Raw genomic sequence first — 21,341 nt, forward strand, 5'->3', positions numbered from 1 at the left:
TGGGAATGAGCAAGATGGAGAGGAACAGGGAATTGGGTTGTAATCCTGGATCTGGGACCCTCTGCCAGCTTCTAAGCAAGCATAGGAGCTTGATCTGTGCAAGGTCCAGAGCCTGATAGGTAACAAGACGAGTTTAGGATTTTTACGCCTTGTGGGGGGAGTGGCAGGGCAGATGAGGAGGGGACCGACCTGCCCTGTTGCCCTCTCTCTCATCTTGCTTTATAAACTTCCAAAGTTTAATTTTGGCACCCTGATGGTCCCAGCAGGCATCTGAGTGCCACGGGCACAGCTGGCTGCACACTCAGACTCATCAGCTCCGTCCCCAGCACAGGTCCCAAACATGGTACATGAGGATAAAGCTGTGAGACACCCACCCCATTTCATGGCCTGCTGCTGCTTCCACCACGCGGGAAAACCACGTCCCAAGATTCTCCTGTTGAGCCCCCCAAGAGAGATGAAGCCCAAATGTGGGCTTGAATTTCATACAGTCTCTGAGTGTTATTGGGGAAATGATACCTGATACTCTCTATGTATATTAAGAAAAAAGACAGGGTATTACACCAATTTAGGAGAAAGCAATCCTTTTTTTACATCTGGAAAAAAAGAAAAAAAAACACCAACAAAGCCATACAGAGCAGAAATTAGTGAAAGCTTATAGCTTCAATAATTTAGAAGTTAAGCCTACTTAAATATAAATGATGATGTTTAATTCCAAGGCTGTTACTGAGCAGAGCCGGGGAGCCTCTCGTATCCTATGCCTGCCTTTGAATGCCGGGCTCAGCAATAACAGACAAAAGCTGTCCACTACCCAGAACAAAGAGCTCCAGGAAATTAAAAAAAAAAAAAAAAAAAGAAAAAAAGAAAGAAAATACTGTCTCGCTGCTGAGCCCACTCCAGCACGCTGACCAGCAGCTCCCAGCGCCTCGTTCATAGTTGCCAGACCAGCATTTTGGGGAGTTTGAAAACCTGTGGGCCGGGAGCGGAGAGCATCGTGTCCCGCACAGCTCCGACACAGGGTCCGTCCCCGCGGCGAGGCTGCTCCGCGCTCACTGACACCAGCACGGGAGGGTTTGTTAAATTCAGCGGAGCGCAGAAACGCGTTACCTCGCTGTTGACCACAGAGAGCGACTAAACCCTCCGAAGGGGGAAAAAAACCTCGGAACAGAGAAACTTTGAAAGTGCTGCCAAACGCTCCTCAGCGGGGCCAGCAAAACACACCCCAAAGTCAGGAGCCGCTGACCCGCCAAGGCGCAGCATAAACAAACACACAGAGCAATTTGGACAGCAGCAGGCGATAACCCAGACACGAACTCAACTTGCTAAAGTTTTGCTTTCAAGTATTCACTTCTTACTTTCCTCCCTCCCTCCCTCCAAACAAAAAAAAAAAGTACTTTTTCAACCATGCTCATTGCGCTATCCAGGAATCTCAACAGAATAACGAGACCTGCTTCATTACATCCACTTCACAGATCACTTCTATTTTCTGCGAGTTACACTGGCTTCTCCTCCTCGCCGTGGCTGCTACGGACCACGTGGCGAGATTTATGATGGGACTAGCCCACAGCCTTGTTTCCTAAACACCCCAGCAGCTATCTCTGATAAATCTAACGCACACTTTTTCTCTCTGATCATGCTGGGTCAGACCATGCTTGCAGGGTTTTCTTTTAAAACAACTCATAGAATAATCATAGAATGGTTTGAGTTGGAAGAAACTTTAAGGACCATCTTGCTCCAACCACCCTGCCATGGGCAGAGACACCTTCCACTAGAGCACGTTGCTCAATTCTTACTTTTCCTTATCTTTAAGGCTGCTAAGGGAGACAAGAGCAGGATGCACACGGGTATTTTGCTGCAGAACAGCATCTTTCTCAGATTAGCCCCACGCTTAAGCAGTATCACCAGCAGAAGGAAAATATTGCCATTTATCAGCAGGGCACGTGCACAGGAGGTGCCGGGAAAGATCCCTTTGATGTTTTGTCGTCTGGCCCTGGTCCGATGGACTGTGTTACCGGAGTGGACAGAGCTGAGCGTTACAGGAGAGCACAATATAAGTTGCTCGCCCTCATCCCCTGCAACTTGTCACCCAACATCTCTGTCTCAGTCTCCTTTCCTGACGAACGCGACGCGCCCGCCGGGCGCTGCCTCCCGCTCCCATCGCCGTGACGATCCCGGCTCTGCCCTCCCGGTACGGGTGGATGCCCCGCCACGCCACTGCCCCGGCAGCCACCCCATCCCTCCCCAGCGCCAGCGGTGGGGGCTCGGGCTCCACAAACTCCATCATCCCTCCCCAGAGCCCTCCGCACGCGGGGTTTCCAACTGGAAGCACAGCTCCGGGGGGGAGCACCTCGGGACCTCCGCGGGTGAAGGCGCTGGATGGGCTGGTGTAGGACTCGGCAGCTCCAAGAGACGACTCCCACTGCCCCGCGGGGACCCCCGCGCCTCACGGGCGGACACCGCGCAGCTGCTCGGCCCCGGTGCCGCGGGGCTGCCCGTGACCGCGGGCGAGCAAGGGGGACCGGGAGCGGCAGCGGAGATGGGGAGGGACAGGGGGAGCGCGGACGAGCACTGCCCCGGCCACCTCGGGGGTGACGAGGAGACGCGAAGTGCGGGAGCGACCGACGGACGGAGCGGCCGCGGGGCGGGAGCGGCGCCGGGCGCGGCGGCAGGTCCGCGGTCCGTGTCCGCGCCCCCGCCCGCTCCCCCAGCCCAGCCCGGCTCTTACCTCCGCAGCACACGAGCAGCAGCAGCCCCAGCAGGCAGGCGGGCAGCGCGGAGCCCGGCGGAGCCATGGCATCCCGGGCGGGCGGGCTCGCCTCCCTGCGCCCCACGGGGAGGGAGCAGCCCGCCGGCAGGGAGGGAGGGGAGGAGGGAGGGCGGGCAGGCGAGAACCACCCCCAGCTGCGGGGCGGGAGGGGTGAGGGAAGGGGGAAAGGAAAGGGGGGAAAAAAGGGGAAAAGCGGCTCTCAGCGGTGCTGCCCTCGGCGCGAACACGCCGCCGCGCCGGGCGGGCGGGGGGCGGCGCTGAGGGAGCGGGGCCGCCGGCGGGCGGGGGGCGGGCGGGCAGCGCCTTGCGCCATCTTGCGCATTCGCCGGGGCGCCGCCAGCGCCGGCCGGGCTGAGGGGACAAGGGGCACGGGGGCCGCTCTGCGCCCAGGACCTGCGAGGAGCGTGCAGGGACCCTCAGGGGTCTCCCGTCGCCGGAGCCCCCTCACAGCTCTCCCCTCAGTGGTTCCACCTCACGGGGCTCCCATCACAGAGCTCTTCTCACCAGTGCTACCTCACGGGTCTCCCCCTCACTTATCTCCCGTACCTGGGGCAGCCCCACAGGTCTCCCCTCACCGGAGCCCCCTCATGAGTCTCCGCTCACAGGTCTCCCTCACCGGGGACCCCTCACGCTTCTCCCCTCACAGGACCTCTCTCATCAGAGCCCCCTCGAGGGCCTCCTCTCACCAGTTCGGCTCCCGGGGATCCCTTCACAGGGCTCCCCTCACTGGGGCAAGCTCGCAGGAACGAAGAAGTGCTTGATTTGTCCCACCTCAGTGCTCCTGATTTTAACGCTATCCTAAGGTGACTTACCCGGATCGCTCACGCAGATGTTGGACCAGCCTGCTCACTCTGGAAGAGGCCCCAGTGAGGAAGGACCCAGTAAGGGATGAGTTGCTCCTAAATCCTGCCACAGCAGGATGATTTGTCCTCTCTCCTGGCATGAAATGAGGATAATGCATCCCTATATAGCTCTCAGCCCCAGCGCCCACACAATATTTTGTGCCTTCCAACTATCCTGCCCTGTCCCTTGGCCCACATTCTCCACAAACATAACTCCCATCATCACTGTCAGCAGCAAAAGCCATCTCTGCAAGAACAGCTCAGTGTCTCTTGTGGTGTTTGCTTGGCGAGAAAACAACTAAGAAGAAATAAAAGTGGATCCTAATTAATTTCTTTTTTCAGACTAAAATCAGATCTTGATGGACTGTTCTAAACCATGTAACCATTCCCAGAAATTTGGTGAAAACCCCTTTGTGAAGAGGAGCAACGTTAGGCTCCCCTGGATGGTGCACCCTGAGCATGTCGGAATCAGCTAACGAGGAAAGAAGACGTCACTACATCTGCTCCACATTAAAGCTTCCCTCGTTTAGTGGAGGGCTGAGCTGTACGAGGTTGCTTTCAGCTGGGGAAGAATTTGCTCTGGCTCCGCCAGCCTCTCGGTAACATCTGAATTTCTGTGCTGTCCCTGACCTTTTGGCACTAGCCGTGCTCTTGCTCCGACTCCCTGGCTCCTGCCTTGGGGCCCCACCAGCATTTTATAATGCTCACAGCCATCGTGGGCTTGTGGCAGCTTCCAGGACGCCGCTGTCACTGAGGATAGCTTGTGGGAATTAATAATTCCAAGAGAAATAAAGCACCATGTGCTTCACAGAGCTGTTTTCCCCAGAAACCACAGATTTTGGGTGCTTTTGCTGCCGTGCGCACTGGCAGGACCCAGCTGGGGGAGGTAGGTACTTGTTTAGGGCATCACCAAGTTCAGCCCTGCATCTGCAAATGACACTGGTGACAGTGCTGGTGGCACATTCAGAAATTGGAAGAGTGGGCAGTCCTGCCAAACAACAGGACTCGTGTGAAAAAACGTGAGATTTTTTAGGAAAAAGGCAGGTTTGGGGCTTTTGCAGCCAACTGAGAGCAGGAATTCAGGGCACTCATTTTTCTATGCTCTGTAACCATGAGGGCTTAGAAAAGTTGCTTTGTATTGGAGGCAGGAATTTGCTTATCACACTGCAAGCAGAAATCGGAGCCTTTGGAAAAGCAGCAGGGTTATAGAAGTGACAGTGTCCAGCCTGAACTGAGGCTCCAAACCCTACCCTGCAGAGCAGTCCTAGGGTCTGTTCCTCTGTCCTCCCTCCTGCACTGTGGCACAGGGTCTGCCCACGCATCTGTCCTCCCTCTCCACGAGGTTATCCTCCAAGAGAGCTGCCCTCAGAGGGCATCACTCACACCTCACTCTCTGCACAGCAAATTTCCATCAGCTCCAGTTGTGCTCCTGATTTACGCCAATTAACTGCAAACTGAGGTCCCCAAGACACCATTAGTAGTTTCAGTGGATGAAGTGGGAGATTAACTTGTCTGAATTCACTCCATTTATTATTCTATGTGTAATTGTGGTTTCCCTGCCTGCAAACAGCCTGGGAGCTTTTCACTTACATACGTACACATGGGGTTTTAGCATCTGTTTTGTGGTCAGTGAGCAATAGGGAGCGGGAGCCAAAATCGTGGCACCCACCTCAAGGCACTGAGCCGAGAGCTGTGCCAGCAGTGGTGGGACAACCCCGGGACCTGCTTCTGGAAGCTGTATTCCCCAGCAGAAACTGTTTTCTGTGTGTCTATTGAGGATCCTGTTGAGTTGCCCATCACCACCCCCCCAAGGTGCTTCCTTGCTTGTTTCTGGGGTTACCTGTCATTAGGAGAAAGACTCATCAGAGTTACGCCATCTGACAGAGTTCCCTTTAACCACTATCAGAGAACGCTGTGCTAAGCGCAGATTTATTACCTCTGTAATGCAGATAAAATGAGATTTTATGGCTCTGTAGTCCTGGCAGCGTAAAGTAATAATGGAAACTATCTACCGAAGTAGGGAATGCATCCCAGGAAGGAAGGGAGATGCACAGGAGGTTAACAGCATGTCCTCGGGCACTGCCAGATATCCTCTTGCCCATCTCCCCGGACAGAAGGCACTGAGCATTCAGCCCAGTGTGCCATCCAAGAGAAGTCTCACCACTCATTTGCGAGATGCCTCTGCTTATTTTTCCCATTAAGAAATTCCCCAGCAAGATGAAGCATGAAACTGGACAAATAATTTCTCTTTTTCCTTATAGGAATTGGTTCAAAACTGAGAAATGAGCAAGCATCCAGAAATGCCTAATGAACTCAAATTCTGCCCCTGTCTGGAATTCCAGAAGAATCCCTAAGAAACCAGGCATCCACTATCATCCCACATTCCCAACCTTCATGGTGATGAGCTCAGGCACTGAACTGAGTGTGAATCCTGGACCTGCTCCCACCACTGCTTCCCCCAGCAAGGTACAGCCTTGCACAGCTGTAACAGACTGAATCGTGAGACAAATTCCACTCTTTTTTTTAAAACATTTTATTAATAACCCATTAGTTAAGGAATATAAGGACAATGTCTTCTTACACTTTAACACTAAAGAGTATTTGTGGAGTAAGAACAGTCTCTGAAGAAAGAAAGTTATAATAAAGTACAGCATGGAATCAAACACAGACACAACCTTCAAACAAGATCAAGTTCTGGTTACACATCCTTATGCACTGTGCAGAAAATTAAATGAAATTTAACTTGAAAATACAAGCAAGGGAATAGAATAACAGAAATAGATGGCAGATTTCTGCTGGACTAAACACCACTTTTCTAACAAAAGTATTGATTAGAAAAGACACAATGATCCCTTCAAAACATCTATTACTAATGAGACCAAAAACATATACAGTGCTCTAGTAAAATGGTTGTTTTCTTACACAGCATATTTCATGGGCTGATCTCAGGACTGTTAGCTAGTAATGTAAAAAGATTCTCAAACCCTAAATTATAAGTTATCTCATTTGAACTATTTAAACCAGAACTTTGCTGTCTGTTAAGTAAGAAATCAAATCAACAAAAAGCTGATAGAGGGTTTTCTGAGTCGTGTTTTTCACGTAACAAGGAATGAAAAGAAATGAAAGGTTGAGAATTGTGACTCTCACAGCAGCATGGGGAATATACAGTTGTGTAGCCAAACAGTAACATTAATACTACAAAATTATGCCAGTGAGACAAACCTGACATTTTAACAATGTAAAACAATATACACCAGCAAAAAAGTTGAACAGCAATAATCTTTAGTGTTACTGAAAGGAAGAAAAGGGAGAAAGGAGCCTGGTGTGCAGGAACAGATATTAAGCATGATGGGTAATTAAAGGTATCAACAGTTTGTGTGCCTGTGAGAAATCTGCAAGAAAGCTACTTATTCCATGATAAAAAAATATATGCACTGGTTGTTTCAGCTTTACACATCAAGTGTGTATTATGTGTCTTCTTCAATTCATTTCTAGCTGGGGCTGAAAGGTCCCCGTGTGTTCCAGGCAAGAGAGACCTGGAGCACAGCTGAGTTGGACACGGACACTCAGCACTCTGTGTGGACAAGCGTTGGTCCAGGGACAGCTCTGCTGCTGTCGGCCAGGGGTGATCTCCTGGCTCCAGGGGAACGGCCTGGATTTCTGTAGCTGAGGTTTGGCGTATGAGCCCAAGGCCACCACAGTTCTTGGACGTCCAAACACTGCCAGTCTCGCATCCTGGTACAATTTGGTGAGGTGTAATGAGACCAGAACAAGCCTCAGCATGAGGAGAGAAAGTATTTTTGGGATGTGTAAGCAAAATTGTTTGTGCTCTCCTGCATCTCCCCCAAAGATAAGTACTCGGGGCACATAAGTACTGTGGTGGTTTGGTGGTTGGCCCAAGGTGATCCAGGGGAATGGTGCCTGCCTTCAGTGGCAGGCAGGGACAGCTTTCACACAGCTCAGCTCATGGCTGTGGGATTGCTAAAGTCAGTACAGACAAAGCAGAGGGTGCATGTACAAGGGAGCTCCCTGAAAACTGTGGCACATTTCTATATCAGCCACCATGGACTAAGCCTCCATCCCCTTCCATCCTGTGGATGGAAAGCTCAGGGCTGGTCCATGACCTGCCCCAGGTACTGTGTCCTGACAGGGAGCTGGGAGGAGAACTCTGGTGCTCTGGTCATACCTGCTGCTGGCCAAACTGCTCCTGGCACTGCCCTCTGATGGCCAGGATGCTCAGCAGGAGCGGTCCTTCAGCACACTGACGTGTGTGAGGGCACAGGAACTGGTTTGGGAGGTGAAAGGAAGTAACCAAGGGCTCCCCTGGAGTGGTTCCCCTAGAGTGAGCATTTTGCAGAAGTGTCCTCCTCCCTTTCTGCACCCCAGCAGTGGCAACATGGCTTGTGCAGGGCCTGTCCTGTCACTAGGGAAGGGCAAGGACTGTTCCATGGAAATAACTGGGAACTGAGGCCCACCTGCAGAACATCCCCCCACCCTCTGCAGCCCAACACTGCCCAGCTGGAGGGTTTGTGCCTCTGCCTCCACTCCCACAGAATGTGAATTGCCCCTATTTGCCTGCAATAACACTGCACTGCCTTAGCTGTACCCTGCTGAGTCATGAGTTTCAAAGTCTTGTGGCAGTGGGGTCTGGGGGTTATTATCCTCTGCCTTTCTAGCTCCTTGCTCTGGTAGCACACTAACTCCTGCCTCACAAGCTCGCTGGCACCAATTTCCAGTCTCTGTCCCACAGCATTCCAGAGTTATGGCTCTTCAGAGAATGGAACAGTATTTCTGAGACTCCTCAAGACACCAAGCAGCACCTGAGCAAACAGAGTGAGCGCAACGACTGGAAATCCAGCCAGTTACCAGAACAGTGTGTGGTGCTGGGAGGACGGGCTGCAGGCTGGGGAGAGGTGGAAGCTCCAATATCCTTCCCAACAGGGTACATGGAGGCTTGGAGGTTCTCCTCTGCTGAAGAGCTGGAGCTAACAGGGTGTGATGGATTGCAGGGACATGGGCTGGTCCAGCTCAGCTCCACACAGGGCACACTGTGACATGGCTCCTCACAACAGATGCAGGGACAGGGTGCTGGCAGAGTGAGGTTCTCCTTGCTGCAAGCAGTGGTACCTCCATCCAGATTTCACCACAAAAAACAAATCCTGAAGTCTTCTACAGGATCTCAGGTCAGCACACGGCTCCCCCACAGAGCTTTGGGGGAATTCCAAAAAGAAATTAGGGAGATGGGCATATTTTCCTTCATTTTTTAAATAAACAAATGGCCAGATCTCTGAATCCTCCAGGAAGGCAAAACATTTACCAAACACTCATGACCAGAGTTACCAATGCTTGTTACGCCTGCGGAGCTGGTCCAATGGGTACCATTTGCAGTCAAACTCTGCAGCCTGGAGCAGGGCTAAAGAAAAGGTGGAGAAAAGTCCACTCCAAGCAGGGCCAGGCTGAGAGATGTGTCAGCAGTAAGCAAACAGCATCATCAGCAGTCACCGGATGATTTTCAAACCAGACTGACTGGTATGAGACCAAAGATTTGATTTTCATTTTAAAGCTCTGGTAGTGCTCTGCTCTTCAAAAAAAAGATCCACCCAAAAGCACTTTGGCCAGGACTCTCAGAAGTGACTGGAAAATTTCACTTGTTCATCCAAAGCCTTCAGCTAGTCCACTGCTTACAGAAGGCTGAGTCCTGCTTTCTGGAAATCAAAACCATCTGAGATGTCTCCTCTTGGGCACACACAAAAAATGAAATAGATGTCCCCAAGATCGCAAGTTACTTTTGCAATTGTTGGTTCTTCTTTCTCTTCGTTAGTATAAGCTCTTTAATGAGAGATGGATCGACATCCCCCCAGCTGGAGCAGTCTCCTTTGGCAGTTTCTGCAAAACACAGTCCTACAGAGAGACACAACCCAACTCTCAGGCTGTAGGGAAGGTGTCAAAGAAACAAAGCAAGAGACACATCAGATCTGCAGCACTATGTGTTAAAAAAGAGTCAACAACCAGTGCAAACATATTCTTTAGAAAAAGGCAGTATAAGAATAAGTTAAAACCTATAATGGACTATAACAAAAGAGTAGATCTTACTGCTTTCTTTTTTTTTCTCCAACAGACATGAGGTAGTTGTGTTGTTAGGGAGGAAAAAATAAAGAAAGAGAGAAGTAGTAAAAATGCTACTCTATACCACACACTATTCCACTTTATAAAATTAAATAATATAAAGATGTTCCAAGGAAATAAAAATACATGTTGTACATTAAAAGGACAGATGTGTACCTAAAATATTAGGTACAAGAACCTACATAAAACAAAGTCCAGGCTGGTGAAATGACCCAGACGCTGCACAAGGTTCTATATAGTACAAGTTGTTAGAGGCACTCGTAGAGTGTGTAATAAAAGGCCACTACATCAGCCTGCTAGTAGAAGTTACAGAGAGCCTGGGAATCCTTCTAACCACGGGAGGGCAGAAAAGGCTGGTGGTTGCAGCTCACTGCATTTGTTTCCATCGGCTTCCACCCCCTCCCGGGACTCCCGTGACAGGATCCATCCAGGCACAGTTGGCAGTGCCAAGGCGCTCCCGGTGCAGAGGCAGTTGAGGAGGATCACTCAGTGTGCTCTGCCACTTCCCAGCATTACACGACGTCTTGCCAGTCGCCTGGAGGACTCCAGAGAAGTGACAGCCCCAGTCTAGCGCAGAAAGGCTCCGTTCCATCGTGGTTCTCTGCATCAAGCTTTGGCAGATGGCTCGATCCTGCTCTCACCAACACCCAGCTACTCACCAGCTTCAGCGGGAAGGAGACGGCCCTGCCCAAGGTACCTCCTGGTTTCCTGCAGGCGTGTGCCCAGCTGAGGGGTCCGAGCCCCGCTCTGGGAGATGCTGTGCCCGCTCAGCTCCTGCTGGGCTCCATGAGCCGAGGGCAGGCAGCACCTCACAGCTCTGCCGTGATCAGCACCGGGTCAGGTCACTCTGTGTGGCTGTGGACACGTGCCATGTTCTCAGATGCTGAGGATGGACTGGTTAAACCAGAGTTACTGCAGAGCGGGGCCTCCTCCGGGGCCGTGGAAAGCAACTGGCCCTTGACTGGCTGCACATCCCGCCCGCCTTCCTGGATGGAGTCCGAGTCTCCACTCTCCACTGAATCCAGACTTTCTCCATGGCTGTGGAAGCCATTGGTGAGCCCAGGGATGCAAACAGCCTCTGGTTTGTTAGTCTTTGTGTCAGCCTGGGCCTGAGCCTCCAAATTCCCTGTGCAGTCCACCAACACTTTGCCTGTGTCCTGCTGGGAGCTGGGAGAGCCAGGAAGAGCCAGCTCTCCTGAGGGGAGCTCTGCAGGCTCCTGGTCCTCGATTTCTGTCTCTTCACTCTCCAGGGTGTGCAGCTGGGAGTCATAGTCTCTGTCAGAGGCTGAAAAATCAGAATGGACAATGACCTCTGCTTCCACTTGGTGGAGGTTGGCTGGTGGGTGGCTTTTCTTTGTTTCATGCTGTTATTAAACAGGGGGGAAATAAAAAAAAAGAAGGTAAAGTAAGTGAGAGTCTGATAATTGAGGCTGTAACCCAACCAAGCACTGAAATGTATTTCTTTTTAATCCCACAGAGTGCAATGGGATGTACACACGCCTCTATTAAACATTATCTTGATGTGCTTCTCAGAGCTGAAGTCTTAAGAAACATCTCAAATCACCTCAGGATCATTATTCCTATTTTACACTTGAGAAAGCAAGTCCCAAGGGAGCAAAGTGATTTGCCCACAGTTTCTTGGCAGGCTGGAGCAACCATTCCTCCAAGTCTCTGTCCTACAATTTTCAAAACTCACCAGTCTGTTTCCATATTAAGGGCCAGATTTCAAAAGGCTGAATGGGCAGCACTCTAGGAAACCAGCTTCGGAGAGAGATACCGGGGCTCCCTTCAATTTCCTGCTTTAATTTTGGCTACATATCACAAAGTGTGTGTTCCTTAGAGCCCTGGTCACAGCCTGCAAAAGTCTGTGTAAATTCAAGCACTTGAATTCAGAAAGAAAACAGTAAGTTCTGCTCTGCAGTGTTTTAAGCAGAGCTCAGGCTACAGATCTCCACAAATCTGGCTGACAAGCAGGTCATTCCACGAGATTATCACTCAATAATTTAACAGACAAATTATTGTGGAAACTCACAAAGAGCTCTCTAGGCAATCAACGCTCGGATTCTGGGCAGAGTGTGATGTAGCAGCAAGAAGACAATTCAGGGTATGGAAGTGATATCCCACGTGTAATTTGCTCTTTCTGTTGAAGCCAACTTTGAGCATCATTTACATATTTTAACACTTTTCTCCTTTTGTTGACAAACTCTGCTGGGTAAGCTGTGCTGTAAACAGTGCCCTGTAATTGGGCTGTAAAACATTGTCTTAACTCTATCCACAATGTTAATTACATCCTGTGTATAATTGATTTTCACACCACTGTCTAGGAAGGAAACATAGGTGGGTTACTTAGAAGTAGTTGCAGGGGGTGGAGGACAAACTTTTTAAAACAATAACCAAAGAAATCTTCTGGTACAGAGTCAGCCTGAGCAGGTGCCAGCTTGCTTTGTTGAGACTGTGGCACAGACATCCCAATCCTTGCACAAACTCTCCCAAACACGGGAGTGCATGTTTATTCCAGTGAAGCAATATCAGAAATAGGATTTCCTCCCAGTCTGTGCACCCGCATAAAGAACACAAGTGCAGTGGAAATTGCTCTGCCCTATCTGGAGAAGGGAGTTTAAATCAACCCTTGATCTTTGACTCCTTTTACAGCCAAAAATGCAATCCCTCCATCAGACTGTAGATCTTAATGACTGTGCTGAGCTCTGCAGCTCCTAAGTCATTCAAGGGGCTGAGTGCTGCATGGCCACAGCAAAGACTCCAAGCAGACTGCTGGTGCCTGGATCCAGGTCCTCAGTGACCAGGAATGCCACAGCCCCGCTGACAACTGAGCTTCTGAGCCCACCTGACTGTCACCAGAAGAACAAGCCCACAAAAAGGGGCTGCAAAAAGGAGAAAGGGAGATGGGGAACATAAATGGAAAACCCACATCAGAATACATAAGTCAATAATTTAAACACCCACCATCACAGCATCATAAACCAGAGCTTGTAACAGAAGCTTCTGCCCTGTGCTGGAGGGGAGCTTGAGTGACCCGTTCACAGCAGAGAGGGGCTCCTTGGTGATGGTGTCCCCGTATCTGGCAATGCTGTTTGTCCAGGGCTGGGTGGCTGATTTGTTCCATGAAGACTGCAGGAGAAAAGTGGGAGGAGAAAAGATCCAATTATCACAGACACGGATTCTTAGCCTCTTACAAGAGACGTGAGAAGCAGCTTGAAAAAGGAAAGTGTAGGTTGGGAAAATACAATAAATGTGGAGGACACTTGTGATGGCATCAAAATGAAAATGCTCTGCAGTGGACTCACACAGTCGCTGCCTTAGAAGTGGCTTTATTGCTGGTACGTGGGCTGATGCAGAGTACAGGGATAAAAGATGCCAGATGGTTGTAAAAGGGTCTTTCCACTGACTCTTAAATTGCAAGACCAACAGGTATATCATGGCACAGACATCATTTAGAGGTCCCCTGAAATCAGCTCCCTGCAGAACTACAAACAGCCCAGAGCAGAATGAGCCCACTGAGAAATACAGCAGAGCTGGGAAGGGACAGGGATGGGGAAATCTGGAGCTGAACAATCACAGCATTTGCTTTGGCACCAGCAAGAAGGACCCTCACCTGTGGGCACTGGCCTGTGTGCTCCAGTAAGAGCTGGAGACAATAGTACTCTGCACAGAATTCCTTCTCCAAGCCAGGGCTTGGATGAACACTCTGACATTACCCATCAACACAGAGGCACAAAACTGGGGGCCTTATTTCATTTAATTTTTTTTTTTTTTTGCAACAGACCACCAAGCAATTCTTAGCTCAGCTTTAAGTCCCCTGGGCAACCAGTGTTACCTTGTTTGTAGATCTAATTAAATTATATGGGCTGAACACAATTTGTTCTGGGTTCTCTCAGCTTCCCCTTGCAATAAACTGTTGAATGCACACCTCTGTGTATGGGAAATGTGTGTCTTTAAGAGCTGAAGTTATTTAACAGCTCAGACTATTAGTTCACAGGCAGAACAGTATTTTCTTTCCAGCTTTTGATTTTATTGGGCTGTCCTGCATGTACCTGAGCTCAGCCTTGCTACTACACATACATACACACACACACACACAGATTTAGGGACCACACAGGCCTATTATCTCTGGCCTTGTTCCACAGATGTTACACATTGCCTGGGTAGAAAAGAGGTCGATGCAGGGATGAAGAGGAGAAAATCCTGCCCTGACAACAGCGAGTGTGCACATGCACATGGAATACTGGTGGTGTGAGCACGATGGCTGTGCAGGGGGAAGATGTACAGCACATCTCTTCAAACCCACTGACCACCTATCGCTCACTGTCAGCAGGAGAAGACCAGGTTCCTGCTCTGCACATGTGGCTGCTCCTTAGGCCAAATCTGTCCCAACAACCGCCAACGTAGCGTGAGTCCAGCCGAGACAGCGAGGAGATTTCTGACATCAGCCTGACCTTGTGTGAGTCATTTGACCTCCTTGTGCCTCGGTCCATCTGGCTGGAAATTAGGTAGAAATACACGACCAGATGTTGTGTGTGAGCCAGGCATTCCTAAGTCAGCTATTTAGCAAGAAGCAAATGCTACCTTGTGCTGTCAGGGCTGGCCAGAGGACACTGAAGTGCTCGTGTGTGAGCCCTCTGTCCACCCTCACCCAGGCACCCAAGGGGCTCAACACCTTGGGGGAGGCAGAGCTGCGTTACATCCCAGCACCACTCCCAAGTCACAGCAGCTTTGCTGCTGCCTCTGGATGTAATTTTTAGCAGACAAGTAGTGATATGCCAGCACCCTGCAGAACAGTGACGTCCAAGCCCAGCGCAGTGGCTATCAAGCATTTGCTAATTTAGACGTGGATGCTTGAGGCAGTGTCTTTGCCATTTCTCTCTCTGCAATCCTCAACAATATATTCTGAGCCAAAAGCATTCCCTAATTGCTCCCTTTCTAAGTGGACAATCATTAAACTACGCTTTAATAGCGAGAAATCAACCAAGCGATCACAGAGAGCTCACAATAAGGAATATCTCCACATGCGAGTGCTCAAGGAGCGTGTTCAATTTGCTTCTGCTGCCATCTGAAAGGCTTTCTGCAGCTCCATCCCTGACTGATGGCTTCTGTGCCTCTTCCAAGGAACATACGTTACTGAGCAAATACTGCCTGGAGATTTCAGCGCCGAACCTACACAAATCTGCACACATGCACCAAATGTGTGTCCTGTTAGAGATGCCTGCATGCATATTTGCCATCAGAGAGTTATGAGCATCGTGCGCAGACACACACACAGAGCAAACTCGAAAACCTTCTTGCAGGCATCTTGTGAATACCAAAAAACGTGGAAAGAAACAGGCAGCTCTACTGCAATCCCCCATGGACCATCTGTTAGCGGAAATGTCAATCTGCCATGTTTACATAGGTTTTGATGACTCTGGGAACAGCCTGTTCAGCTCTGGCTGAAATTGGCTGCAACGAAGAACAAACTTGTTTTGTACCAGTTTGCAACTTTCAACAAACAGAAAAAACCATCAGCCACACAACATGGCCTGTGTCCCACATGTTGTTCGAGCACATTATGTTTGAGAGGGGAAAAAAAAGGCAAAAAACAAATCCCTCTTGGGGCTTAGGCTCTAAGGTTGGGCAGCGGCAATTAACTGTAGGTCTGTTTTCATCACAGACCTGAACAAATCTTGAGTGCCTGAAAGCTTTGCTGCTTTTTTAAGTAGCATTTTTTGGTGTAATAAATGATACTGATTTCTTTACTTGAGGGAGGCTAGTGAGTGGCTGATGGAAGGAAATGTTCTCTTGGTTTTTACAACAGAGTAACGAAGGCAAAGAGCAAGGAGTGTCAGTCTAACACTAATTTAACAAGGGAAAAATCCCTTTGTCAGTTCACTGCAAACACAAGAATGAAAACTAATAAAACCATCTTCCAATAAAAGGCATTCCCATTACAGCTAAATCCTTATCAAAGCAAACAAGCCTTCTCATTTTAGCCTTTTTATAGAAACTCTGGCTGGTAAAAACATGCCTAGATCGTGTTACCTTCTCAGTGACAAGTCATGATTTCATGCAAATATATGAGCTGAGAATGAACACGTAGGAAAAGTTCAACTTCAAACCTCCCCTGTTTTATGAGGATGGTTATTTAAAGGAGCTTGAAGTCCTGTGCAAAACAAGGCTGGGGGCATTTCAGATGTGCTCAGCTTTTGAGAGTGTCATAGCAGAGGGAAGGGATTGCTGAACAGCCGGTGGGAGCGGGAAAGCTCCATGTCACGCAAACATACCAACATCCCTGCCCACAGCTGGGATGCAACAGAACACAGACCTCTTCCCTAGCAGATAAAGGAAAGTCTCTGCTCGCTGTCACCAGGATCACAGCTCTCATCTGAGACTTCTCAGAAAACACTGGGACTTCTTTTCCACGCACAAAAATTTCAACACGAAAATGACAAACAACCCGGGTAGATCCAAGTTCCCTGATGTGTTACAGCTTTTGCTCTCCGAGTCCCAGGGATGCTTCATGGGAAACACAGTCCTGCGGGAAGGAGGCCCTCAGGGAAGGAGCAGGGCAGCAAGCAAGGAAGGTTCCAGCTTGCAAGAAGCACAACAGCAAACACTTCCAAGCCAAAACGCTTGGGTTTGGCTTCACTCAATGAAAAGCTGAAGTCTTCCACGGAAAGCAGATGCTTTTTAACATTCTCCCCCACCCCCTAAATTGCTTGGCCCACAAGCAGCAGTGACAGAGCTGTCTGGAGTGGAGCCATTTTATCATCCTCAGTCCATCTGTCAGGGGAGACAGAGCTGCATCCCCACAGCCTGTGCTCCATGGTGTCAGTTCTAACGGGGATACCCAGGGCATCAGGGAGAGGTCACTTGCAAGGGGAAGACAGTAAGAGAGGAAAATCACTTGTCACTGTCTTTACAAATCCTTCCTTGTGACCACTGGGAAACACACAGAAAGGAAGGAAAATGGGCCACTAAATGGCTGTGTTCTCCTGCCCAATGGAGCTGCCAGCATCCAGAGGGGCCCTGTGCTGACAGCTCGGCTGCAGTAGCACCTTCTTGTCCTGCAGGCAGGGACACAGGGGGCCAGGAAACTCCTCTGCGACTGTCCCACCTTCCACTTGCACCGTCCTGCACCCCCAGCAGTATGTGCAACAGCTCAAGAGGAATCACGGCCGTAAGTTCGAAGGGACTGGTGATCTTGAAAACAACCAAAGGGACATCTCAAAACCCTTTCCTGAAATTCTTTGCAGAAGTCTGTTCCAATCTCAGTGTTTTTAAAGACTTTCTGCCCTTCGGCCTCACACCTGCAAAGTGACATTTGCTCACTTCTGACTCCTTATGGCATGGGGACAGTCCCTTCTTTGTGTCTGTACACCTCCTAACATGGAGCCTCCAACCTCCATTGGAATCTCGGGCTGCCACAAGAATAAAACCAAGAAAGAATAATCCATGGAATGCCAAGTAAAAGCCAGGATGTGAGCAGCCTGCAGACACAGAGCAGCAATCACTGCCACCACCAATGGCAAGTGCCATCCAGACAACACACCTGGGAGCGTAACCTGAGGACAGAGAGACAAGGAGGCAACTGGAGGTCACAGCCACACAAACCTGCCCAGCAGTGGCAGCAGCACTGCACCAAGAGTCCGTCCCAGCCAACATCCTGAGCTCTGTGGTGACACGATACACTGTCATTTAAGGGATCCTTCCGACATTTCTCACTTCCTCTCTTTTTTGTCTAAGACTGCCAGTCATACTATCCAACCTAAAGCACCCTGGGGAGTTTCCCCTTGCCAGGTTGGACCAGGAATTTCCTTCCACATGGATTTTCTCTTTTCTGTGGCTCCATCATATTCCTTGCCATGGATTTTCACAGCCCTAACCACACACAGCATGAGAGAAGAAAAGAGAAGGCAACAAAGGCAGCTGGTCACTGCAGGGAGCAAAGCTCCCACAACACACTGTTCCAGGCAGGGTCCCTGGGGGTTTCCAGACTCAATGGCTGCTGGAGGGAGCTATTTGCAGCACACAAGACAACCCAAGGAACCCACACCCACTCCAGGGACTTGACTAGAGGCACTTTGTGTACAAGTAGGGAGATGCACACACTCTCAGCTGCTCAGACCTGATTTACATTGTTGTGGGCACCAGGCAAGTGTGCACTGCTCCAGCCATGAGAGGAGAACTGCCCAACTCCTTGACCACCCAGCCAGGGAACATCACAGACCCTCCAGACATAGGGCTCTTGGCAACTGCAGCATAAATGTGTTTCTGAGTCTTTTCACCCTTGATTATACTCTGTACATTATACAGAGTACAGACAGGATGCAGCGTGCTCAGGTGACACTTCCAGCAGGAGCCGGGCAGTGGAGGGAGCGGGGTCTCCTGCGTGGGAGCACATCTCCCTCCAGTGCCCACTCCCAGCAACAACAGCCTGTTGCTTCCGGCCACCACACCACCTGCCAGGTCACCCTCCCTGCTCGGCATTGGTGACAACCCTGCTCTCCAGCCTGCAGCTGCTTCCCAGTGACCCTTGCTTGCCTATCCACATCCATAAAAAAAAAAACAAACCTCAGTGAATTTAACTCACGGTAGCCTTTTCCCATCCAATTATGAAGGCACAGATCCTACAGCCAGAACTGTCCCTCTCCCCAAAGCTCTGGTCTCTGGCCATAACTCACTGCTGGTCACTGGCAGCTTCTGAGGGCCCCAGCTCTCAGGCTGAGCCCTGAGCAGCCAGGCCTTGGCACTGCCCTCTCCAGCCCCTGCTCTGTACACATTCACATCTTGGTTTAAACCCCTGCAGACAGGATTGCTGCTTTGGAAGAGAGATCTGGATATGCTGCCCCCAGAAAGGCCTCACAAAGAAGGGAACTTCCCCCCACCCCGACCTGTTCTCAAGGGTAAGTCCCTATCCCTGAAAACATTTGTTCCTTATTTAACAGAAAGAGCTGTAGGAAATTCCTCACACTCTTCGGCTTGGATCCAGACAGGCAGCTACATTCCACCACAATCCCTGGATGTGGCTTGGCTGCAAACAAACAGTCTCTCCTTCAGCTGAGCATTGATCTGACACGGCAGGCGGGGATGGCCACAGGCACGGCTTCAGCTCCCAGGGATACTAAAGATGTCTTCTAGCTCAGCAGAAGACTTTGAGGTTCCAAAAGATCACACCTGCACTGCCTCTCACAGCCAGGAGAGGACTCGTGGTCAGCCGGGTACCTGAACCCACCTTCCCTCCAGTGACCCATGAGCACATCGCTGATGCAAACGTGAAATCCCACGTGCTCACAACACATTTGTGTTACTGAACCTCCTAATTACTTTACATGCTCTCCCAGGGCTACAAAGAGAGACATAAACAGATTAACTAAATTAGGCCAATTAAAGGTTCCCTAATGGAATGAAATGTTTCAGGCAAGCTTGAAAGACAAAATGGGCAGGGAGGAATGAAAGACAATGCAATGTCAGGCAAACCAAGCAGGGCCGGAAAAAACTACTTAAAAAATAAGGTTCACAAAAAACCCACAGTTTCACCTCTTGTTTATCTTCTAGGGCATTGCAGTGGATACACTCTTCATGGACAGAGCTCCTTTTACTCCAAGCAAAAGGCTGAGTGTCTGCTCTAGCCATCACATTTCCTCACACCATCCACATGGCACAGCAACAGGAAAAGTGCAGCTTTCTGCAGCACCAAGTTTGGCAGCAGTTTCTTGGGATGAGGGATCACTGTCTCAGGAAGTGAAAAGCAGTAGTAGATGGCACAGGGATCCCAAATTAGATCTGACAGCCAAGGCTGAGCCAGTCAGTTTTACAGAGAGGGGAATGCGTGGCTGCTCAGCACCAGCTCTGCCAGCACTGCAGAGCCAGGACAGGATCCAACCCTGGCTTCCCAGCACCACACACCAAACAAAGGCTCTTGCCCAGGGTGGGAGCCCAGTGGCCATGTGCATATGTGTCCTTACCTTCCTCTTCCCATGGACAACGTCCTCGGGGAGGCTCGTGTGGATGAGGCTGTGCACCTCTGTCAGCTCTGTGATGTCCCCCAGGGGCACGGGTGCATCCTCTGGGAGTGGGGACATGAGGGACTCGAGCTCATGTGAGTCCAGGGTGGCACTGGGAGCAGCCATCCCCTGCCTGTTCCGGTGGTAGTACGTGTGGTTGCCAGCAGCCTGGGAATCCAGGCCTGGCAGGGCCTCCCTGAGGGAAAACAAGCAAGAGTTGACATCTCAGCTGGTCCTTGTGGAAGCCCACGGCCCAAGCCCTGCCCTGCCCCTCTAGAGGAAGGGGATCCTCTGTCCACATCCCACTGTAACAGCTTTCACTGCAGATGCATCTCCACCACCTTTGCTAATCCCAAAGCTCAGACAAATCCCAGTGAGGGATGCAAAGCTCTCCCTGCAGATCCTAAGGCCATCAGACACCACGAGTCCCAGCACTGGAGCAGGACACTCACTAACCCTGGCCCATGGGGAGCTGCGTCACTCCTGTCACCTCTGCTTTACAGGTAAGAGATGTAACAGGACAGGAAAGTTCAGTGGCCACATTAGGACAAGACTCCAGAAGCTGCCTGTCCCTAGTCCTGAGATCTGCTGTAAGCTCAGAGCTCTTCTCAACAACTGAGCTGTTTTCTGCTCATGGTCTTTCCACATGCTTGTGGCTGGATTCAGACCCCTGGGATAGCAAGGGGCTTTGGGCTGCGTCCAATCCTCCTTAAACCAGCCTGTCACTCACTGGGAAGTCTTTCATTATTTTCCCAGCTGGAAGTTAACAAACCATTTCCAAACATCCTTAGAGCTGTCCAACCTCAGAAGCAAAATACTGCCCACACTAACAGACACAGGTAATAATCCAGTTCTTCCATTTTCTTGGGGCTTTTTCTTTCTCTGAAAAAAACCCCTACTAGTCTAAGAATACAAATTGAAGAGAAGCTACTGAGAAAATAAATCAGTGAAAAGATTATACTAAATATGCTCCTTATCCAGCCAGAACTCCCAAGATTCGATCTGTGCATTAACTGTGTCCTACACTGCATCCCAGGCAGCACAGCTGGACAGGGGATGCAGCTTCCAGTGTATTCGTCTCCTTCCACAGCAGCCTCCTTTCCCTCCTGCCCAGGTGAGGTGACACCCACCTGTGCTTGCTGTTCCGGAAGCTGGCACACATGCAGAAGAGGATGCAGAGCAGCCCCAGGCAGACCCCCACGATGATCCCTGTGACAGAGTGAATATCCAGGACATCTAGGAGGGGAAGGAAGGATGGATACACTATTTCAGTATTTCAGCTGCTAGCAGGAAGAAGGTACAAGTCTCTCAGTTCAAAGAAGCACCAGCTGTACTACACCCAACAGGCCATGCCTTTAAAATTCCCTTCCAACCCGAACTATTCCATGGTTCTATGATCCTATACACATAGAGGAGGAAGATTCCTTGGCAGTGATAATTTAGAGCAGCTTAAGGCAAACTGGCATCTGTGCACATTAATTAATCTCACACTACAGAAAGGTTGCACGTGCCCTTCCAGAGGAACTGGGATGGGGAAGAGGGATGAAGTTTGGTTGTGGGATGGGTTCTGGAGCTGCACATCTCAGGGCTCTGCTGTGATCCTCTGCTCTG

The 21,341-nt window shown here is 50.2% G+C and overlaps 2 protein-coding genes across 3 annotated transcripts in view; both read right to left on the reverse strand.

Moving 5' to 3' along the window:
* Window positions 1–2,806, reverse strand: part of IGDCC3 (immunoglobulin superfamily DCC subclass member 3) — a 97,170-nt gene extending 94,364 nt beyond the window's left edge. The window contains exon 1 of the mRNA XM_027688475.1: window positions 2,723–2,806. Within this exon, the coding sequence (XP_027544276.1) occupies window positions 2,723–2,789 (67 nt within the window). The 5' untranslated portion in view covers window positions 2,790–2,806. The remainder of the gene's footprint in view (window positions 1–2,722) is intronic.
* A 3,317-nt stretch (window positions 2,807–6,123) lies between these two features.
* The window catches only part of IGDCC4 (immunoglobulin superfamily DCC subclass member 4), an 88,975-nt gene continuing 73,757 nt past the window's right edge, over window positions 6,124–21,341 (reverse strand). Inside the window, exons 17-22 of one of the 2 annotated variants that reach the window (XM_027688343.1) lie at window positions 20,861–20,966; window positions 19,692–19,926; window positions 18,198–18,262; window positions 14,074–14,080; window positions 12,697–12,861; window positions 6,124–11,096 (exon numbers count right to left, since the gene is read on the reverse strand). In XM_027688343.1, coding sequence (XP_027544144.1) covers window positions 10,575–11,096; window positions 12,697–12,861; window positions 14,074–14,080; window positions 18,198–18,262; window positions 19,692–19,926; window positions 20,861–20,966 — 1,100 coding nt within the window. In that variant the 3' untranslated portion in view covers window positions 6,124–10,574. The remainder of the gene's footprint in view (window positions 11,097–12,696; window positions 12,862–14,073; window positions 14,081–18,197; window positions 18,263–19,691; window positions 19,927–20,860; window positions 20,967–21,341) is intronic. The other variant, XM_027688342.1, reaches the window with a different exon arrangement.

The sequence above is a fragment of the Neopelma chrysocephalum genome, unplaced genomic scaffold (assembly GCF_003984885.1).
Source record: "Neopelma chrysocephalum unplaced genomic scaffold, ASM398488v2 Primary Assembly neopelma1_75, whole genome shotgun sequence".
Taxonomy (NCBI): Eukaryota; Metazoa; Chordata; class Aves; order Passeriformes; family Pipridae; genus Neopelma; species Neopelma chrysocephalum.